Genomic DNA, 21,032 nt, shown 5'->3' on the forward strand with positions numbered 1-21,032 from the left:
CCGGAGCAGCGAGGCGGCCACGCTCTGCACCGCGACGTCCGGGCCTCGGGGTCTCCCTCCCGCCCGCCGTCTCGGCCGATGCTGAGGGTCGGTGCCCATCCCGCGCCGAGGGGACCCGGCCGGGCCGCCGAGCCGGGCCGGGGGCCGGAGCCCGAGCCTGCGCCCGAGCCCGAGCTCGTCAGAAGTTAAGGTAAGCAGGGCTCCAACCGGCCGCTCTCAGCGCTGAATGGTGGAGTTTACGTCTCGGTGATTTATGGCTGCAGACTTAAATCTCGGTTCAAGAAGAGTTCACAAGCCGGAGCTTCCTTCCCGGCAGTGACTGATACCCTTACACTTCGAGTTCAGGCCGCTTTCCCATCCCCGCCCCCACCCTTTCCCTCTCCCAAGCCCAGCCTGAACTTTTCGGGGTTAGGAAGGAGAGGAAGGGGTGGGCGAGGGGACGCGGGGTCTCTTACCCGCCGTTCCCGTTTGAACTCGGGGTGAGGGCAGGCCGAGGAAGGGGCGGGAGTGGAAAAAGAGAGCGGTGTCTGAAGGAAGGAGGTTGAATTTGGGCAGATCTTCCAGAGAGACAATAGGGCTTGCTTCCTGCAGTCAGTTTAGCCTCCTCAACTCTCTTTCAGTTCTTGCACCTGGGGGGTTATTCTCCAGAAACGGAGCTTTTCAGAGGAATCTCCTCCCATCCCCAACCTTTGCTTGGGGGTGCCAAGCAAAGTTTCCTGGCTGGCAAATCTCCAACTTCTTTACCAGGTTGCAAACTTTGGGGGCTGGGTTGGGGTAGAGAGGAGGTTTGTGGATTGTGTGGGCCCCAAGGTGGGCCTCAAACAATAGGAAGGGCTTTGGTGGGTGAGTTCACATTTTGAGATTATGGAGTTTGTTGTTTGCTCTTAGAGGTTTAAAGGTATTTTAAATTATTTTACAAGGCAATGCATAACTTGATGAAAAGATTTAAGTAAGCCGCAGGCGGGTGTAGCCTCTGATAATGGATTAGCAAGTCACTTGAAATATTGCATGTTCAAGATCAGCTTAATTTTGTTTTATCTAATATCTTTCTGTTCAAGTGTCTGGAGTAATTTTCTTAACCTGACGTTTTATTTTACAAAGATACAAGCCCAGTATCTTAAAAATTTATAATGGCAGACATTAACACTGCCAAATGTAATTGGAACTATTTTCATTGAAAGAACAGGAAACAGAGACAGTAAATTGCTATTCTGTTTTAAATTTTATTTTATCCTTTATTTACTTTTGATCATGGGATCTGTAGCTTCCTATCTATTTCCAAAAGAGAAACCGTACAGGCTCAAGATCACATACAATAACTCCGGATAAGGGATGCTGTAATTTTTAATTGTGGTTCTGGAAAATTAATTGTTCCTGTTTTCCAGATGGTGGTCAGATTGTTGGTTTAATAATGAAATCCAAAAGAGTCTATTATTAAAACCAAAATTATAATCATTCACTGGTAGATGCTTATTACACTAGTTTTTTTCTAGTTAACAAAGGGTCTGCTATTTCTGGAAATCTTGAATAACTCCAGGGCACAAATACACATAGTTGAGGTATGAAGTGTAAACCCTTTTCTTCATGAATTTGTTACTGTAATTTTCTTAAATGGTCAGAGACTAACATTCTGATTGCGTGGTGGTGGTGGTGGGGGGGTGACTATATGAACTCACATGAAAGTTTTCTGAGCTGAGACCTAGAGGTTGACCATGCAAAGGTGAAAACATAAAACATCGATTTCACTTTTACAACATGCTTTCTAAATGAAAAGGGATTGAGAAGGCTTTCAGTTGCTTTTTAGCTTTCCAGGTTTGTCCTTTGTATTTCTGAAGCAGGTAAATAGGCCAAGTAGCACATAACAACAATAACAGCACACAAAGATCAGAGAACTCTGGCAGGATTTTATGGCTTGTGCTTCCATCCCTCGTCCGGAGCCAAATGACCCCCATACATCAAATTACATAGCAGTTTCTAAGACAGAACCTATTATTGTTAAGTTGGAAGGAGAGTTCAAGCGGTGGTCATGGAGATGACGCTGGTTTTTCAGGTTCCTGATTTTTTTTTTTTTCTCTAATCCATCATGTTTTAACAGGTAGAATTTGATAGTTGTCCTGAATAACAGGACCTCAGAAAGTCCAAGGCAGGAGGGTCTGGGGACTTCTGTAACAGGGGGAAAGAGGTGGGAGTGGCTTGCTGGGACCTGCCTGAGAAATAGGGAGAGGGAGGAGTAAAGAACTCTTCAAGATTTGAGTTTTACTTTTTGGAGAGGGTCTTGTTGTCTGTCTTTTCCCACCCGGAATGTTCCATCCACCGTTTTCTCTCCCCTTCTTGACCACAGAGGTCTCATTAGGAGGAGGTGGGTCATATCCTTACACAAGGGTAGATTAACTGTCTAACAAGCTCAGCTTCTGAAATCAACAAGGGTCCAGTTGGGCTATTGCCTGAAAAGATATTGTGCGTACCTCTCTTGGGTGCTGAAAGGTCCAAGAAGGGCCTGGATGAGAAGTCACCCCGCGTCATGGTTCTTTTGGCAAATATTAGTCTTAAAGAAAATACTGGAGGAAACATTGGTGACCCAAACTCTCCTTTGCCCCTCCCCATGATCTCCAGAAGGGAGGAATGCAAGGAGCGGAGACCCCAAGTTTCTTCTTCCCTGGAAAATAAGGGATTCGAATCCTGTTACTTTCTAGCCCATCAGGCCTTTCTCCTTTTGAACTCCAGCCCCGGCTTCCCGACCTCTCTCTCTCCTCCTCTCTCCCTGGAAAACCCCCCAACTCCAGACGCAAGTTAAGCAAATATTTGTAGCTGCCAGTAAATTCCAGCGGCTTTTTATAGCGCGGCTCTCTGCGCCCGGGGCCAAGTCGTGCTGCTAAATATTGCTGACCACTTTTTCTTTTATGGCTTTCATGTCACTTAGCTATTGAGAGTAAGATGGATTTGCGCGGAGCCCTCACGGCGCTGCGATTCTCGCCCCCCAGGTCTGCGCGGGGCGGCCATTGGCTGCGGAGCGTCACGTGACCGCAGGGGCGTGCCAATGTGCGCCCTCACGGGTGTCAAGCCCCTGTCAGAGTGTGCGATCAAGATCGTGAAACAACGCGATGCAAAAAGCGACCTACTACGACAGTTCGGCGATCTACGGTGGCTACCCTTACCAGGCAGCCAACGGGTTCGGTTATAATGCCAATCAGCAGCCGTACCCGGCATCCACAGCGTTGGGCGCCGATGGCGAGTACCACCGACCCGCCTGTTCACTCCAGTCGCCTGCAAATGCCGGGAGCCACCCCAAGGCGCACGAGCTGAGCGAGGCCTGTCTGCGCACCCTGAGCGGTCCGCCCAGCCAGCCTCCGGTTCTCGGCGAGCCGCCCCTGGCCCCACCGCCACCTCAGGCTGCGCCCCCTGCCCCACCGCAGCCTCCAGCCCCGCCGCAGCCCCCTGCACCCACCCCTGCCGCGCCCCTGCCCCCCTCTTCAGTCTCCCCACCTCAGAATGGCAGCAGCAACCCCACCCCCGCCAGTGCAGCCAAGAGCCCCCTACTCAACTCGCCCACCGTGGCCAAACAAATCTTCCCCTGGATGAAAGAGTCTCGGCAAAACACAAAGCAGAAAACCAGCGGCTCCAGCTCAGGTAAAGAGGTGCCTTGCGCAAGAGGGCCCTCCGTCCTGGCTTCCAGCCCCCCAAACCACCTCCAGCCACAGCCAGCAGGGTCTGGGAGCGCTGGAATATTTCCAGAATTCACTGCTCCTCCTTCCCCCAACCCTCAAAGGTTTCCAGAGTCTTTGCAACTAGGGAAATGATTGGACTCGGTGTGCCTGGGAAACCCTAGAGGGAGACTTGATGGGAATCTTTCTGGATCTAAGAACAAGTGGGCCCTAGTGACTTTGGAATACCTCCTTGTAGAGTTAGGACCTTTGGGCAGAACAGACATGGGTGCCACTGTTTCTCTTTTTAGCACAGCTCCTTATTTCTAATGAAACAGTGGTACCTACCCCACAAGGAAATGTGGCAGAATAAAAGCAGGCCTCCAAGTCAGAATCAATGGTCTGCCTGTAATCAGAACCTATTTTTAATTTTTGCTCCAGCAGATGGAGTGGCTGCCTTACCTCTGGGAAGGCCCTGCTCAGACTTAGTACAATGAAGGTCGCCAGGGATTTCCTGGGGGAGGGGATTCAGCCTTGTCATCCTAATGGGAACCACATGGTCCTCCTGGAACCAGATTCCAGGACAGGCTCTGGGTCTTGTGCTTCCCAGCATCTTGGTTTCCTATGCCACTGCCTTCTCCAGTTGCTAGTGCTCTGTTCTGAACCTGAGCATCTGGAGCCATCCGGAGCCAGGAATGGGGCAGGGCAGGGGGAGGGGGGGGGCGGGTGGGGAGCAGGAAGAAAAGGAGGGTCAGGATTAGTGGGCATAGCTGGGGCATGCTGCTTGGTGACATGAAGAACCCTAATTAATGGCATCCAGCACCAGATGCCTGGGCCTCCCCACCAGAAACGGGATCTCTTTTCAATGGAATCTTCTTCTTTGGCCAGAGAAAGCCTTCCAGATTGGAGCTTCCACTCCAGTCCTCTTTACTGGACAGATTAAATAAGAGGCCAGTGGAGGCAACTGTCCAATCCTTCAGTGCGATAGTGATGGAGGGAAGGTTTATTGAGTGTATATTAGGTGCCCCACATTCCAGTTACTGTGAAGGGAATAAACAGAATGAGACCTGCCCACGCAGAGCTTGTAGTCTGATAGGGCAAAGGATCAGGAAATGAACCAGAAACTGAATAGCTCCAGAAGGGAAACACAGAGTGGGAATGCAAACAGGGCGTTCTGCTTTTCTGTGCCTTGCCCCCTTGGAGAGGCTTATGGCTTGCAGCTTTAGTCAGTGAGAAACTGCTGACACTGTTTCCCTACCAGGACAGAAAATAGTACCTACGTCCTTCTTCCTCTTTTTGGGCCCTGATAGATGGAGGGATCTTTGGGGCCTGGAGGAAGGAGGGGCCTGGCTAGGTCAGGGGCTGGGCGGGGCAGCCCCTGATGCCACTCTTCCTCTCTCCTCTGATCTCGCAGGGGAGAGCTGCGCAGGTGACAAGAGCCCACCTGGGCAGGCATCATCCAAGAGGGCGCGCACGGCCTACACAAGCGCGCAGCTGGTGGAACTAGAGAAGGAATTTCACTTCAACCGCTACCTGTGCCGGCCGCGCAGGGTGGAGATGGCCAACCTGCTGAACCTCACTGAACGCCAGATCAAGATCTGGTTCCAGAATCGACGCATGAAATACAAGAAGGATCAGAAGGGCAAGGGCATGCTGACGTCATCAGGGGGTCAGTCCCCAAGTCGCAGTCCCGTGCCCCCCGGCCCTGGCGGTTATCTGAACTCTATGCATTCGCTGGTTAACAGCGTCCCATACGAGCCCCAGTCGCCCCCGCCTTTCTCCAAGCCCCCTCAGGGCGCCTATGGGTTACCCCCCGCCTCCTACCCTGCGCCCCTGCCCAGCTGCGCACCGCCGCCACCTCCACAGAAACGCTACACGGCGGCAGGGGCGGGCGCGGGGGGCACACCCGACTATGATCCACACGCGCATGGCCTGCAGGGCAACGGCAGCTATGGGACTCCACACTTACAGGGAAGCCCCGTCTTTGTAGGGGGCAGCTATGTGGAGCCCATGAGCAACTCTGGCCCGCCTCTCTTTGGCCTAACTCACCTGCCCCACACAGCCTCGGCTGCCATGGACTATGGGGGCGCTGGGCCACTGGGTAGCGGTCACCATCACGGGCCCGGGCCAGGGGAACCGCATCCAACCTACACGGACCTTACCGCCCACCATCCTTCTCAGGGAAGAATTCAGGAAGCCCCCAAGCTCACCCATCTGTGATGGTGGGCTTGGGGCTGCGCTCCAGGAGAGTCCCCCCCCACCCCATCTTTCTTCATTTGCTTTTTTTTGTTTTAAGGTTCTTTATGCACCTCCCTTTCCTCTCTTCTCCACCCGCCCCGCTGTCCCCCTACCCGTTTTGTTTTCTTTGGTAACACGTTTTTATGGTTTATGTGACGTAGCAATCTTGGTTGCTGGAATGGCTGTCGGTATCAGTAGAGATATGTATCTGCTCCCGCCCCTCGCTGGGCCGTTGGCCTCGCACCCTTTACCTTCTCTACTCTTTGATCAGAAACAGGGTATATGAACAAATTTTCTAGCCGAGTTGTTCAATGTGAATTTGTTCGTACATTATGGCTCCCGAGGGGAAGCAATTAATTTTTAGGTTTTTTTTTTTAATTGCACTTCTTGTAAAGAGCGAGAAAAAATCAAAGGCGCTTTGAGACAGGGGCTCCCTGTACAAGGATGACTAAGTGTACGTCTTTCCGTGTGTGTATGCTGGTGAAGTCAGATTTATTTATATTTTTTTTGCAAGCATTGAATAAGTTTTAAATATTATTTATCCCCATCCGTCTGTATTTATATTAAAGAAATTCTGTACCCTGATTGTTCAGAAGGTTTCTTGGGCCTTTTGTTCAATGGTGTATTGGCATACATAGAAAAAAATTTTATTCGAAAGGGAAATATAATTCCTTTATAAAGATGGTAATGATGCAATAATACCAGAGAGGATCCAGCTTTTGAAAACAGTGATTTAGGTTTGTAACATCCGGCGAAACTGAAAAAAAAAAAAAAATGTAAACGCGAAAAATGCTAGATTTGTTTTGAAAGTTCTACATTCCTTGCTGCTCACATTCTGAGAAACAAAACAAAAAAAAATAAAGTTTATTCTGAATAATATCCGTGTTCAGAAGAGATTCTTTGGCCAGAGAAGGGTCTGCATGGAGTCCAGGCGGAGGCGAATTGGAGGAGCAGGCGGAGGCGAATTGGAGGAGCAGGCCGCGGCAGCCCTCCAGCTTCGGCGTGAGGCCTGGCCAAGCTGCTCGCCCGGGAGCGCGGCGAATTCTCGGGGAAGGCAGCCGGAGCTTCTGGCGGCGGCCGCTCTGGAAACGCCGAGCTGCCAGCCCGCTGGGCTGCCCGGTTCCCAGCTGCCACCGTGGCCAGCCGCGGGCGCAGAGGCGGCGGAGTGCTGAGTGCGGAAGGAACAAAGGCGACCCGGCTGAGACGCGGAGGAGGGGCGCACAGGTGACCCGGCAGCCCCGCCAGGGAGTAAGGTAGGGCTGTTTTCTCCACGATCTTTCTCGGATCAAAGCGGACCAGCCAATGCCTTAACTCGGGGAATCACCGGCTGCGCTGAGGATGCATTTTCTAGGAGCAACCCAATGCTCCGCGGATGCTTCGCTGTTCCTTACCGCTCCAAGAGGAAAGAATCACAGCTAAAATCGCCCCTGGGAGTGGGGGCGGTTCGAAAGAGACTATGGTTCACCCACGACTCCAGCAGAAGAACGGCTGAACTCCGAGGAGCCTCCTCAAGTCCTTCCATAGACTGAGTCCTAGCATTGGCTTCTTCCCGGAATATAGGATTTGGCATTCTCTGGATTTATTTCCTCTCCTTCTTCCCTCCCTGTTTTCCTTTTATGGCCCAGGGGGAGAGGGAGAGAGAGAGGAGATTGGTATCTTTCTAATAAAAATGCAGTTTTACAAGTACTTATTTTATTTGATGCTACAGGAGCTAAACATTATATTTCTACTGCTGGATTTAAGGAGGGCTGCCTACTGACTGGCTGGCAGAGGCAAAGGCAGGCACAGGAAAGGGAAATATTTTCATCTTCAGATTAAAGAATTGCTCAGAGAAGAAACCAAAATCAGAAAATGCAAACCTCCGAACTGCATCCCCATCAGCAACTGCCCCCTCCAAAGCAGGAAGTGAGGAACCACCTGTGTCTGGGTATCAGGAGCATCTGATGTGAGAAATATAGCCCCCATCTCCCTGGATTGTATCTTTCAGAGGCAGAGATGGGAAATGTCGCCATTTTGTTTGCAATCCAAAATATACATCATCATGGCCTCTATCTTTACCCTGAGAAACTCCTGAAGATGAGCTTTAAAAACAGGCAATGCAGCCATTTTAGGGGTACCTAGTGGGCCTGGAGGAGCTGCTTTTAGGGAACCTCCTGAAGTCTAAAAAAAAAAGAAAAAGACTGGGAAGATGCAAAGCCAGGCAGTTGTAAAGCGCTGGATGTTTCACTGCTAGAGGTGCTTCCCCCAAATCTGTCCTGGAGCTCCTGCTATATTTATTTTATTTTATTTTATTTTCAAAAGAGTTTAGGATGTGGAAGAAGTAGATTTTGCTCTCTACCCAACTCCAACATCCCTGCTGAAATATGGTGCAACTCAGAAATGCAAAGTTGGAAAACCAGTCTTTTCCCCAGTGAGGACTGTAGCTTCCACCCTTTTGCTTGTTCAGATATGAATACAGTAGGCTGAGCAGACAAGGGAGTCTTCTGTTAAGTAATAATTTTAGAGAAGTGTGTAAAATTACCTGGGAGAATACAGGACAGTGGGGGGGAGGGGAGAAAGAGAAGGAAGAGAGAGAGAGAGAGAAAGCTACCCATCCAGAAAGAAAAAAATCTTTCAGGGATACTACTATTTATAGTTTCTAAAATCTACCCTTTAGCTGAGGAAGAACTGGTTTGGAGGTGTCCACCTTCCCTCAGGGCAGATTTTTAAAATGAGATTCCAATATGATTTCCCATATCTTGCCAGTCAAGACATTCATTTTGACTTTCAGAGAAAAAATATCAATCTCAACCCCCGTTTTCTAGATATTAAAAAGAAATACGTATTAAAATACCTCCTGAGTTACAGTAATAGATTTGGGGAAGATTTCAATGTTGAGTGGTTAAAAAAAGCGGGGGGGGGGGGGTTCTTCCAGATGGTATTTGAATTAAGGCCGCTGAGGCGAGCAGAAAGCTCTCACCCACGCAGCCCCTGACAAAGCCTCAGCGATATGGGGGCAGCGTTGCTTCCTCTCCGCACTCCCCCTCCCCTTAACTCCTCAATATTTTCTGGTAAAAGCAAATGCCAAAAGTCACCATCCCAGAGTCCGCAAAGCACCTTTCCTAAAAGCAGGCCTCTAACTCTGCTGCCAAAAATATCTTTAAAAAGACTAGTTTTCCTTGTTTACTTGCGTTTCCTGCTCTCCTCTTTGCTCGGCCACATTTGATCTTGGAAAGAGCTCGAAGCTGAAATGTGTTCTTAAGGGCCAGAAGCTGTCAAGGCTTTTGGTGAGCAAGATTGATCGCACCCAGACTTCCTTCAGAGCTTTGTTTGGAATAAAAGCAAGAAAACTGAAAAAAACCTCACATTTTCCAAAATAGCATCTCTATCTGTAAGGCATTGCTCTGGGCTAGTCAATGACGGAGGCCACTTTCTATCTAATTTCCAACCCAAGCCCTCTTTGATGCCAGCCTCAGAGATGGAGTCCAGTCCTTGTGGCTTGGTTAGCCTTTCTTGTTTTCTACGTAGATTTTTCTCCCCCAACAATCTCCCTCCCTGGCCATCAGAATGATTTATTTTCCTGCCACTGATGCCTGCCGGCCAGGGGAGTCTGATCACTCGGTCCATTTCAAAGAAGCAAAAGCGAATCATCATCCTCGGTGAGGGGGAAAAGAGATACCTTCAGATAGCTCTCTCAGCCTCCTTCCCTTTTTCTGCCTTGGTGGATTTTTGCAGTTATTGTTTGGTATCTAAAGGTGTTATCTTTTGAACCCTCCAGCACAGTCCAAGATGCGCTCGGTCTCAAGTCTCCGAGTTGGAAAAAAAGACAGTGAACAGAGAAACAGAACCTTTATAATTCCTCCTTGGGTCGCCCTCTCTCACCCGCGGTGCTGTTTCCAACAGACCCCGAGTGCAAACATTCCTGGTGGCCAAGAAGCAGGACAGTTCAGGAGACGATTCTGGCTGCCAAGGAGCACTCACTGCATCTGAATCAACAAGCCCCATCAGAGCGACAAGGATGAGAAGGGAAGGAGAAGAAAAAGAAAAAAAGAACAAGCGAGCTCCTTCTCCCTCCGTGCTGCTAACTTCCAACAGACTTCCTCGAAATCAGAAATACTTACCGCACCCGAGCCCTACGGGTATGAAACCCAGAATGCCAGGAGCCGCACGCGCCTGCTCGGGGCGGCATTTCTTTGGCTGGCCGCCGCCCTGGCTACAGGGATTTGGGCACATGGATCTGGGGTTGTTGTCTCGCTTGGCACATGCTTCTATCTTTCTCGAGCCACTCCTGAAAAGTTGATGGCGCAGGAGGGTCGGGAAGCCAGGAGAGCCGCCTCCCGTTTTCCGCTTCCCGCTGGAGCCAGATGCAAAGCTGTCGTGGAAAAGCCGGCTAACAATGGGCCGGGGTCCGGGGTCCGGGGGGCGCGGACTACGAGCTGGGCTTTGGGAGGGGGGGTGAGAGCCTGAGGGAAGTGGGGGGAGGAGAGGTGTACAGAGGGGAGAGGGAGGAGGAAGACGGAAGAGGGAAAAAAGAAGAAAAGAGGGAAAGACGGGAAGGAAAACAGAGGCAGATCAGTTCTGAGATCCAGTAACTGGTTTTAGAAAAAGCGGAGGAGGAAAAGAGAAATAAAAGGGGGGAACCCTCTAAATAATCCTTCTCTCTTTTTCTGTCCCCGACGCCCCTTACTCAGTCTCATCTCCCCTCTCCCTTTGCTTCTTCCTCTTGCCTTAGCAGAACATGTGTGGCTGGGATGCGTGGCCCTCGGGTGTCAAAACTTTGAAGATTAATGGATTACTTTGTTAATGACTGCAGGCGTCAGACTGAGGTGCTTAAATGATTTGTGAGGTGCGAGGCGTCTTCCCGACAGTCCCAAACAATGCGCGGAGTGTGCGGGGGAGGCAGAGGGCGGCCGCCGGCGGGACCTGCAGCGGGGCTCAGCACTCGCACACTCACACACACTCCCAGGCGCACACACCACCTCCGTGTGGATCAGGAGGCAGGCAGGCACCTTCGCCCTCACGCACTGCCACGCATCCCCAACCCACACCCACATATATGTATTTTTGCCCTGAAAAAAGTGTAAATAAAGCCTCTCTGGCCCCCAATGAGGCGTTCCTTCCCGACTTTTTTGGATCAATCAAACAGACAGTGGCTTCTTTTGATTAAAGCCCAAATTGTCATTGGGCAGAAGCAATCATGTGACAGCCAATTCGGTCCAATTTCAACCTTGTCTCCATGAATTCAATAGTTTAATAGTAGCGCGGTCCCCATACGGCTGTAATCAGTGAATTAGAAAAAAAACACCCCAGCAGCGATCTTCTATGATAGATTTTTTTCCCCCTCTGCGCTCGCCTTTTTCCTGGGCCTTGCCCCCCCAAACCCCTCCAGAAGAGGGAACTTTTTCTCCGAGGGGGCTCCAAGGAGAAGGCCATGAATTACGAATTTGAGCGAGAGATTGGTTTTATCAATAGCCAGCCGTCGCTCGCTGAGTGCCTGACATCTTTTCCCCCTGTCGCTGATACATTTCAAAGTTCATCAATCAAGACCTCGACGCTTTCACACTCGACACTGATTCCTCCTCCTTTTGAGCAGACCATTCCCAGCCTGAACCCGGGCAGTCACCCTCGCCACGGCGCTGGCGGCCGCCCCAAGCCGAGCCCCGCGGGCAGCCGCGGCAGCCCAGTGCCCGCCGGCGCCCTGCAGCCGCCCGAGTACCCCTGGATGAAGGAGAAGAAGGCGGCCAAGAAAACCTTGCTGCCGCCCGCCTCGGCCGCCGCCGCCACCGGCCCTGCCTGCCTCAGCCACAAAGGTCAGTCCAAAGACTTGGCCCCAGGTCCTGGGACCCTCTTCCCCTTCTGGGTTGCTCTGATAGCGGTTATGGGGGAGGGGAGCGTGGGCTGGGAGAGAAGGGGGAGAGGGAGAGATGCTTGGCTGCTTTCCCTTCCCCTGTGGGCTCAGGAGTGGGTTTGATGTGGAGACAAGGGATCCACAATGAGACATATATATATTTTTAAGAAGGGGGTGGGGGAACTTTCCCTAACTTGTGTAATGTGGGATGATTTATTTGAGTTGGAACTGACCTCCTCTTGTCTAGTTGTCCTAGAGTTTGGCTTTTTGACAGTAATGAAGAGTGATAGATCGCTCTTGCTCAGCTAAGCAGCTGATGCATTAATTATAAATTGTGGTGTGGCTAATATAAAGTTTGCTCCCGGATGGAGAGGTTGGGGGGAGCTACAGGCAGGAATCTGATGGAGGTGGAAGAGATGGGGTCTCCCCAGGCTAGGCTCCCAGGAAGGGCAGCACAATAGCTTTACTGCATCCAGGGGCGGCCATTTTGTTGCAGTTGATCTTTTCTGCTATATTTATTCTCCAGTGGAATAACCCCGCTCGGACCCCTCCACCTCCAACTGTGCGTGTGTCTCTTGTTGGTTTCCCTTTCCTCAGAATCCCTGGAAATCGCCGATGGCAGCGGCGGGGGCTCTCGGCGCCTGAGAACTGCTTACACCAACACGCAGCTTTTAGAGCTGGAAAAAGAATTTCATTTCAACAAGTACCTTTGCAGACCCCGAAGGGTGGAAATTGCAGCGCTGCTGGACTTGACTGAGAGACAAGTGAAAGTGTGGTTTCAGAACCGGAGGATGAAGCACAAGAGGCAGACCCAGTGCAAGGAGAACCAAAACAGCGAAGGAAAATTTAAAAGCCTCGAAGACTCTGAAAAAGTGGACGAGGACGAGGAAGAGAAGTCGCTCTTTGAGCAAGCCCTCAGCGTCTCCGGGGCCCTTCTGGAGAGGGAAGGTTACACTTTTCAGCAAAATGCCCTCTCTCAGCAGCAGGCTTCCAATGGACACAATGGCGACTCCCAAAGTTTCCCAGTTTCGCCTTTAACCAGCAATGAGAAAAATCTGAAACATTTTCAGCACCAGTCACCCACTGTTCCTAACTGCTTGTCAACAATGGGCCAGAACTGTGGCTCTGGCCTAAACAATGACAGTCCCGAGGCCCTCGAGGTCCCCTCTTTGCAGGACTTTAATGTTTTTTCCACAGATTCCTGCCTGCAGCTTTCAGATGCAGTCTCGCCCAGTTTGCCGGGTTCCCTCGACAGTCCAGTAGATATTTCAGCTGACAGCTTTGACTTTTTTACAGACACACTCACCACAATTGACTTGCAGCATCTGAATTACTAAAAACATTAAAGCAAAACAAAGCATCACAAAAAAAAAAAAAAGACCCCTTTTACCAGGTGGTTTTGCCTTCCTTTATTTTAATTTTTATTTTATTTTCTTCTTGACTTACCCTCTCCCTCTTTTAAATGTTGGAAGATTTTTCTGTTGAGTGATTCCCTTGATCCAGTTTCAGAATCATCTTTTCTCCAGACTATTTTGGAGTTTTAGTTGTTTTAAATCTAATCCAACAACCCTCTATGTGATTTCCTGAAAGCAATATATGAGGCCTGCAAGAAAGTGATCATATAATTGTATCTTCACTTTCTTTTTATTTTTGTATTACGTTAGGGTGCATTGTCATGCGTATTTTTGGTAGAATAAATTCTCCTTTGCTATAAGTAGCTTTCTTATTCCCCCCCCCCCTTTCTCAAGGCTCATAACAGTTTCTTTTTCCTCTTTTAGTCTAACTTGGTAAATAAAATTCTGCTCACAATCCACTTTCTTTTCCAATTTTAATATATTTATTGAATGGGCATGTTCAAAGTCTTCAACAGACAGAAACAGCAACAATAAGGAAAGCCAGAAAAGGGTTAGGGCTTCTGAGAAGTGTGTTTTGCTTTTTGTTTTTTTTTAAGGGAATGGATTAGGTTTTCAACGTAGAGGTTCAAGCCATAGATTTAAATAGGCAATAGAAACAGGATTGGGCAGCCTGAGTTGGGCCAAGCCCAAGCTTTTGAAAGTGGAGAAATAAAGTGCCTACAGAAACCTCCAACTCCAGGAAGGAGGAACATGGAGTTTCTTTAACAAGCTACCAGTCTCCAGGTCAATAACTAAGTTATCAACAATTCATTTATTTATACATGTTTGTTTCAAATATCTACATCCCAACCCCCTCCCCCACAAATTCCAAAACATTTTCAGTGTGGTTGATTAGTCTCCCAGCTGTTGATGGGTCCAGGCAAACAGGTCTAAAACAGAAAAACAAAAATAAAACAAAACAATGGTTACTAGCTGGAAAATGCACTTCAGAAAGGCTTCTTTCCAATCCTCTGGTTCAGTCATTCTAGGATTCTTTTTTTTCCCCAGGGTCAGAAAAATCAATATTTCATTCTTAAATCTGTTTACATGGCAAATAATGGATCATTAAAGCTTTGAAGTCAAGTTAGCAAGATGAGATTTAAAGTGGAGTGTTTCTACACCCCAGGTTATAGATTAACCCAGTTTCTAGAGAAAGAGAAAAAGCACTTTAAATGAAATATCAATAAAATGTGATCTAGGGATGTTGCTGGGTTGTCCTGTTTTTTTTTTTTTTTTCTCCCTTCTTATGTCTCCCCATGTTTATTTTTCCCTTACTGAACTCTGTTCTGATGGCTACTTACCGTGAGAAAACGCAGAGTGTAAGCAACATGTGTGGGGGGTGGGTTGATTTAAGAACCCGGCTCTTAACAGCAAAGGATTGGAAGTTATGAGGAAATCGCGATCTTTCTCCACGGATTTACTGCCTACCTCCCCCACCTTTTGCCCCCTAAATCCTGGCAGCGGCGGAGGCGAGTGAGGACCCGGGTAGGTCTCCTGCCCTCGGCGCGGAGCGGAGCGGAGCAGGCGGCCGGGCCGTGGCCAGGGCTAAGCCGCTGCTGTTTGCGATTCATCCTCCACTCATAAATCAAACGCTTTCTATGAATGAGAATGTCATCAAAGAGATCAATTGCAGGAACACATGCACAAATAAAAATCCTCTTACGTATTTGCCGGGGATCCCCGTCCGAAAGCATTAAGTTAGAAGGCGTTTAGTCATAATTCATTTTTATTGCTCTTTTAAAACAACAGCAGCTTGGCTGAGCTGCGGATGCCATGAACAGCTCCGGGCCTCGGCGGCGTTTTGTCTCTTCCTCCTTCCCTTTCTAGTACAGCCATGAAAGGCGCTTTGAGCCCAACAGGCGGCTTGCAAGGGACCGGGCTCGCCTTTCATCCAGTCTTCACGGGCGGTTTAAGAGATTTTGGCTCGAGTCGTGGGGTGCTGGCCTACTTGCCCCACGGACCTCGGGTCTCCTACCTGGCGGAATGAGCCCTGGGATTTCGTTGGGGTGGGGAAGGAACCGCGCTACGGAAGCCCCCGGGCTCGAGGCCAGAGGAGGCTGCCTTTGTGAGCCGCACGGGGAGAGCGGCGCTCTGGGCGACCAGCTTGGGCGGAGTCGGCTCAGCCGCGGGAGCCTGCCTGCCCGGAGCGGTGCGCGGAGGCGGGTCGGTAGCCCGCCGCTGTGCCGCGGGCTTGTGTGCGAGCGAAAGCTTATGTGTGATCCCAAGAAAAACATTCCACCCACGAAGGCCGGGAAAAGAAGCCCGGAGGGAGGAAGAGAGGTGGAGAGAGAGGAGCTCAGAGGCCCAGAACTAGCAGAGGAAGGAGAGAGGTTGCAGACTGGGGTTACTTTGTGGTGTGAGCCCTGCGGCGGAGGGGGTCGTGCAGACCCGGGCCGAGGAAGCCAACAAAGGGACAGGAGTGAGGCAAGGGCCAGAACCTACCGACGAGCTTTGGCTGGAAGAGCAGGTCGTCCGCAAAGCCAGCCTGGACCCCCTAATGTCCTGTCTCCTTCCCCCCAAGAGCCCCTTCTCTCCCCCCTGGCTGGACGCCTGGCACTCCCAAGGAAGCCACCTCCAGGAGGGCCTCCTTGCCTTTTCCCTTCTCCAGGATGAGGTTCTCCAGGTGCTGAAATGGGGGGGGGGCAGGAGTGACCTTTTCGGGCCACCCTCTTAACTATGATTGGGGATAGGTCACAGGTCACAGGAAAATACCTTTCAAAAGGAAATGTTTAGGAAAAAATGCGCCTTTGCTTCTGAAGGAATCCACAGTCAAATGTCTGTCCGTTTTCCCTCTTGAAGAGACAGATTAGGAGGGAACTTGTATAGGTGGAGAACAGAACACAGAAACCTGAAAGGCTAACGCCTCTGAAATGTGCCTGCCTCAAGCAAAATTTCCTTCTTTTAACCGGGGAGGGAAAGCTGGAGGGGAGTGGGAACCCCAAAGCCACACACGATCAGATAAATTTGATCCGTTGGATCCCCATGTGGTGAACATGGTCAGAGTAATATTTGTATAGCATTGGCTGCAAAATTCTTGTATGATGTCTGGACTTCTTTTACCTAAGAATGCATCAATTCTTCGCCTCTTTTCGGCCTTTTCTCTCTATAAGCCAAAGGCTGACACGAGGCCTAATAGTAAAGAGCAATTAACGACCCCGTGGGCATCGGGGTAAGAGGAAGGTGGTGGAGAACAGGAACGCTGTCCTGGGATGACGCTCAGATTTGCACGTGTCTCTCTAGGGGTAGACTTGCAGGTTTACACAAGGAACTACACAGTCAGTTACAAAAGGGAGGAGGTGTTGCTGAGGAAGAAGAGAATGTCCCGTCCACCATCAGCCATCTGTCCCCCGCCCCTCCCACCTGCCAGCTCCCACCCCCACTTGAATGGGGGGGGTGTAGATAAAAGAAGCTCTACCACTTCTAACGTCCCCCTCCAGAAAACAAGAAACTTTGCGGGGGTGGGGAAGAGGAGTTCATCGTACTTCGCCAGAGCTGTGGTCTCACCCTTTGAGGCCCGGGTGGGAGCCTGCAGGCTCCTGGTTCGTAGGGAGCCGGCAGATGGCCTGCAGCGCAGGGCCCGGCCCCCACGCTGGCCACGTCCGCTATCGTCATCTCTCTTCCCCCTCCTCCTACCCCTCAAAATCCAGCGGCGGAGTTGCTCCCCGTAGGGCTCCCGGAGCAAAGCTAAGTGGGGAGGAGAAAGGGGCGGAGAGCGAGGAGAGAGGGAGGGCGAAGAGCCGGGCCACCCCCAGCCTTGGCCAGCAAGCCTAGCTCCCAAGGCTCACCCCCTCTCCCGGGCGTCGAATTACAGAAGCTCCCGGTTGCCACACTAATAGCCAAAGGATGGGGAGGTGTGGGCGGGGGGAAAGGGGGGGCGGGAGGAAAGGAGGCTTCAGGACTCTCCTTGAGGAAGGGAAGTTTTCTTTCTTGCCCTCATTCCCTCCACGCCCACTCGGGTTCCTCCGAACCAGCCCTCTGCGTACTTCCCTCTCCATCCCGACTTTAGAGACCTGGTGGCCTAACCATGTCCTATGCCACCGTTCTCGGCCCTTCTCAAGGCACCATAGAAGGGACGGAAGGGAAAGAGCCCGGAAAGCGACCCTTTCAGTTCCTGGCTTTCCGGGCTCGGCCAGTGTGCTAGTGGCGGCCCAGCGAGCTCCTCCTCCCCACTGATTCCCAGCCCGAGAGATCGCGGAGCCCTTCGTGCTTCTCACCTTTTGCCAATTCATCTTTCTGGGCGCGGTGGAGAGGGGGGCGGTGACGGGGGATGCCTTCCAGCCCCCGCCTCCCGGGGAGGTGGGGAGGGCGATCGGAGTCGGCGCGCGCAGAAAGCAGCCTCTGCTCCCCTTCGCCTTAGCGCTCCGCTTCTGCCCCTGCGGCCGCTGCAGCTGCTGCTGCCGCCCAGGCTGCCTGGGGGGGCGACTGCGCGTCACCTAGACTGAGGAGCGCCGGGGATTTAAATGCCACTGAAACGGTGATCCATCACTGCAGGAGCCAACAAACTTTCTCAGGAGGCTCCGCCATTGGCTGATAGAATCACGTGCCCCTCCCGTAGCGCCCTCCGCCCTCCCGCCCCCCCCTCTTGCGCACTGTACATTCATATCATTTTTCTTCTCGGGCCCCATGGAGGAAGTGAGAAAGTTGGCACGGTCACCCAGGACTTCGCAGGACCCGGTCACTCAGTGACAGATGGACAATGCAAGAATGAGCTCCTTCCTGGAATACCCCATCCTCAGCGGTGGCGACTCGGGGACCTGCTCAGCGCGAGCCTACCCCTCCGACCACGGAATTACAACTTTCCAGTCGTGCGCGGTCAGTGCTAACAGCTGTGGCAGCGACGACCGCTTCCTAGTGGGCAGGGGGGTGCAGATCAGCCCGCCCCACCACCACCACCACCATCACCACCCCCAGCCGACCACCTATCAGACTTCTGGGAACCTGGGAGTGTCCTACTCCCACTCGAGTTGTGGTCCAAGCTACGGCGCGCAGAACTTCGGCGCGCCTTACAGCCCCTACGCGTTAAATCAGGAAGCAGAAGTAAGTGGTGGGTACCCCTCGTGCGCTCCCGCTGTTTACTCTGGAAACCTCTCATCTCCCATGGTCCAGCATCACCACCACCACCAGGGTTATGCCGGGGGCGCGGTGGGCTCGCCTCAGTACATTCACCACTCATATGGACAAGAGCACCAGAGCCTGGCCCTGGCCACGTATAATAACTCCTTGTCCCCTCTCCACGCCAGCCACCAAGAAGCCTGTCGCTCCCCTGCGTCAGAGACCTCTTCTCCAGCACAGACCTTTGACTGGATGAAAGTCAAAAGAAATCCTCCCAAAACAGGTCAGTCTTGCCATTCCATGAATGCTCCTTTATGATTCTGGAAGGAGCTGGTATGCTTAGTTTCCAAGGAAAATTAATCATTTTTTTTTTTTCTTAAGAAAAGTTCTGGCCTCCCACTTCTGTTATAGGGTGTGGAGAGATTGTCCAGGTGCTTTGGGGGCAGAGGAGCATCTGGGACTGTTGTGTTTCCAAAGGGGCTGAATTTTAGAGGTTTAGGAAGTAGGAAGTGGGTAGGTTGTGTGTGTGTGTGTGTGTGTGTGTGTGTGTGTGGAGGGCATTCTGTTAATATCTCCAGGCTCCATTAATCACGGTCTGACCATGCTAATGGTTGACTTCAGATCAACACTTTACACCTCATCACTCACCCTCCCAAGCCCGGATTAGGTTGAGAAAGTCTTGATTCCCCCCTTTACCTGAAGGTTGCTCTGAAGCATGTAGGGAATCTGATATGATTATAAACATTTTTACCTTTTCCTCTCATTGCCCCCAGGGAAAATTGGAGAGTATGGCTACGTGGGTCAGCCCAATGCGGTACGCACCAACTTCACCACTAAGCAGCTGACGGAGCTGGAGAAGGAGTTTCACTTTAACAAGTACTTGACACGCGCCCGAAGGGTGGAAATTGCCGCCTCCCTGCAGCTCAATGAGACCCAGGTGAAGATCTGGTTCCAGAACCGCCGAATGAAGCAGAAGAAGCGAGAGAAGGAGGGTCTCTTGCCCATCTCTCCAGCCACTCCGACGGGAAGTGAGGAGAAGGCTGAGGAATCCTCAGAGAAGTCCAGCTCCTCGCCCTGTGTTCCTTCCCCGGGTTCTTCTACCTCAGACACTCTACCTACCTCCCACTGAGGCTGCCCCAGCCCCACTCAGCAGCCAGGGCTACTCCTCAGGCTGGGACTTCTTACCCAAAGCACATTCTTAGCTTATCTTCCTTTCCATTTACAATCTCTCTCTTCCTTTCTGATCCTATCTGGGGAACTCCTGGCTGGGGATAATGTGTTTCCAGAGAATTCTAGATGAGAGACTTGATGGGGGTTGGGGGGAGGGGGAAAAGGGTGTTAGCTCCCTAATGCAGCTTGAGTGCCAGCATTAATTTTCTGATGGCCCCTAACACCCCTACTTTAAGGAGATTTCGACTGAACCTACTGCTCCTTTCAGATGCCCTTTGGAAAATAGTCTCCTTTGCCAGCAGAAATATATCAGAGGGAGGCCTCTCATCTTTTATCTATCTGTATATTTACAGTTCTCTCCTACTTTGCCCTGAAAGTAGGCTGGAGAGAGAGGAGAGTCCAAGAGCTCATGAAGAAGAGATTCTCTATGAGCGTGTTTACACAATTAATTCATCCCTTAATTTAATTTAATTCCATGTGTGTGAGTTTGCTGGTTGTAAATACTTTGTCCTGAAAGATTTATCTTTATACAGATTTTCTAGAAATGTTTAGATTAATGTTTAGATTAAAACAGGGTGGGCAAACTCTCAAAGCTGGTACAACTTTGTATGTGATTATAGGTTAAAGAATAAAAGTTCTCACTTAAAATCAATCAGATGCCTCAGAGGGTAGTCTTAGTTTCTTTCAGTGAGTTAAGAAGGCCTGCAAAATACAAGGGTCAGAAACCTTGCTTCCTGGGCTAAATCTCTCCCCATCCCCACCCCTTTCTTGTTTCTCTGGCCACACTCTATTTAAAATTTGTGCTGGATTATCTGGGACCTAAAAGTATTATTCAAACCAGCTGCTTCCTTCCACAGTTATCTTAGCTGGATATGATGTATTTTCAGCTCAATTGTTAATGTGATGGATGGCACAATGAATGTGTATTTTGTGTGATTCGTGAATAGTCTTTTGCATGTCGCACAATGTTTTGGTGTTCCTGAAGTACCACACTGAGTTCTATCAGTTATTCTTTTGTGATATTTCCCATTTCCTGTACAATCATGAGCAGCTCTGGGATCCCGGGGTGGTGTGATCCAGAGCAGAGTTTACGGGTCTTAAGATGTCTGTAATAAATATATTCAAGTTTCAGATATGCTTCAGCATGGCTACAATTTGCTGGTTTCTCCAAAGTTGGCTCATTTCATGTGGGGAAGGGGAGAAGCGTGGTGTGTATTTTCAAAGAGGTGGGCCTTTTCTTGAGGAAAAAAAAGTAAAAGCTTTTCATCATGTAGCTGAAGCTTCCCCTATGAGTGTAATTGCACCTAACACTGTCTATGGAATAGGTTGGTTTTCTCTAAAAGAGCAGCAGTTGCTGTATTATAATCAAAGTTCATCATGGAAAAAAAAATGGTGAAGAAATTTATGAAGCAGATCTATTTTTGAAACAAACATGGATACTTCCAGCAGTTGCTATATTATAATCAAAGTTCATCATGGAAAAAAAAATGAATGGTGAAGAAATTTATGAAGCAGATCTATTTTTGAAACAAACATGGATACTTCCTGGGTCAAGTGCTAACCTTTTCACCTCCAACTCAATGTTGACATATATATAAACAGAATCTCCTTCAAAAGCTGAAACTCTTCAGTCAGTCTTTCCTCACATCAGTGAACCAAGAGATTCACATTTAATTAGCTCCAGTATAAAGCTGTTTGTGGATGAGGTCC

The 21,032-nt window shown here is 50.3% G+C and overlaps 3 protein-coding genes and 1 long non-coding RNA gene across 10 annotated transcripts in view; 3 read left to right on the top strand and 1 right to left on the bottom strand.

The window, feature by feature from the left end:
- The window catches only part of HOXA3 (homeobox A3), a 44,617-nt gene extending 37,861 nt beyond the window's left edge, over positions 1-6,756 (top strand). For 4 of the 5 annotated variants that reach the window (XM_044946714.2, XM_044946713.2, XM_044946716.2 and 1 more), the window contains 2 exons: positions 2,982-3,627; positions 5,056-6,756. In XM_044946714.2, coding sequence (XP_044802649.1) covers positions 3,102-3,627; positions 5,056-5,861 — 1,332 coding nt within the window. In that variant the 5' untranslated portion in view covers positions 2,982-3,101 and the 3' untranslated portion in view covers positions 5,862-6,756. Of the gene's footprint in view, positions 1-54; positions 191-2,981; positions 3,628-5,055 lie in introns of those variants that run through there. The other variant, XM_025291265.3, reaches the window with a different exon arrangement.
- Positions 6,757-10,405: 3,649 nt separating this feature from the next.
- Positions 10,406-14,302, top strand: HOXA2 (homeobox A2). Its single transcript, XM_006066064.4, has 2 exons — positions 10,406-11,668; positions 12,304-14,302. Exons 1-2 carry the CDS (start codon positions 11,290-11,292, stop codon positions 13,041-13,043), a joined length of 1,119 nt encoding a protein of 372 aa, XP_006066126.1. The 5' UTR covers positions 10,406-11,289; the 3' UTR covers positions 13,044-14,302.
- LOC102406736 lies at positions 13,854-19,107 on the bottom strand. 2 transcript variants are annotated; one of them, XR_006552846.1, is made up of 3 exons: positions 18,975-19,107; positions 17,315-17,538; positions 13,854-13,990 (listed from the first exon to the last, which is right to left on the bottom strand). It is a non-coding gene; the product is annotated as an uncharacterized LOC102406736 (long non-coding RNA). The 2 variants fall into 2 exon arrangements; XR_328204.3 differs by having other exon boundaries at positions 18,904-19,001.
- HOXA1 (homeobox A1) lies at positions 17,538-20,453 on the top strand. Of its 2 annotated transcripts, XM_006066063.3 has the most exons (3): positions 17,538-18,137; positions 18,341-18,435; positions 18,926-19,061. In XM_006066063.3, exons 1-2 carry the CDS (start codon positions 17,790-17,792, stop codon positions 18,398-18,400), a joined length of 408 nt encoding a protein of 135 aa, XP_006066125.1. In that variant the 5' UTR covers positions 17,538-17,789; the 3' UTR covers positions 18,401-18,435; positions 18,926-19,061. The 2 variants fall into 2 exon arrangements, with proteins under 2 accessions (XP_006066125.1, XP_006066124.1); XM_006066062.4 differs by having other exon boundaries at positions 17,538-18,435; positions 18,926-20,453.
- The last annotated feature ends 579 nt before the right edge of the window (positions 20,454-21,032 follow it).

The sequence above is a fragment of the Bubalus bubalis genome, chromosome 8 (assembly GCF_019923935.1).
Source record: "Bubalus bubalis isolate 160015118507 breed Murrah chromosome 8, NDDB_SH_1, whole genome shotgun sequence".
NCBI classification, from domain to species: Eukaryota; Metazoa; Chordata; class Mammalia; order Artiodactyla; family Bovidae; genus Bubalus; species Bubalus bubalis.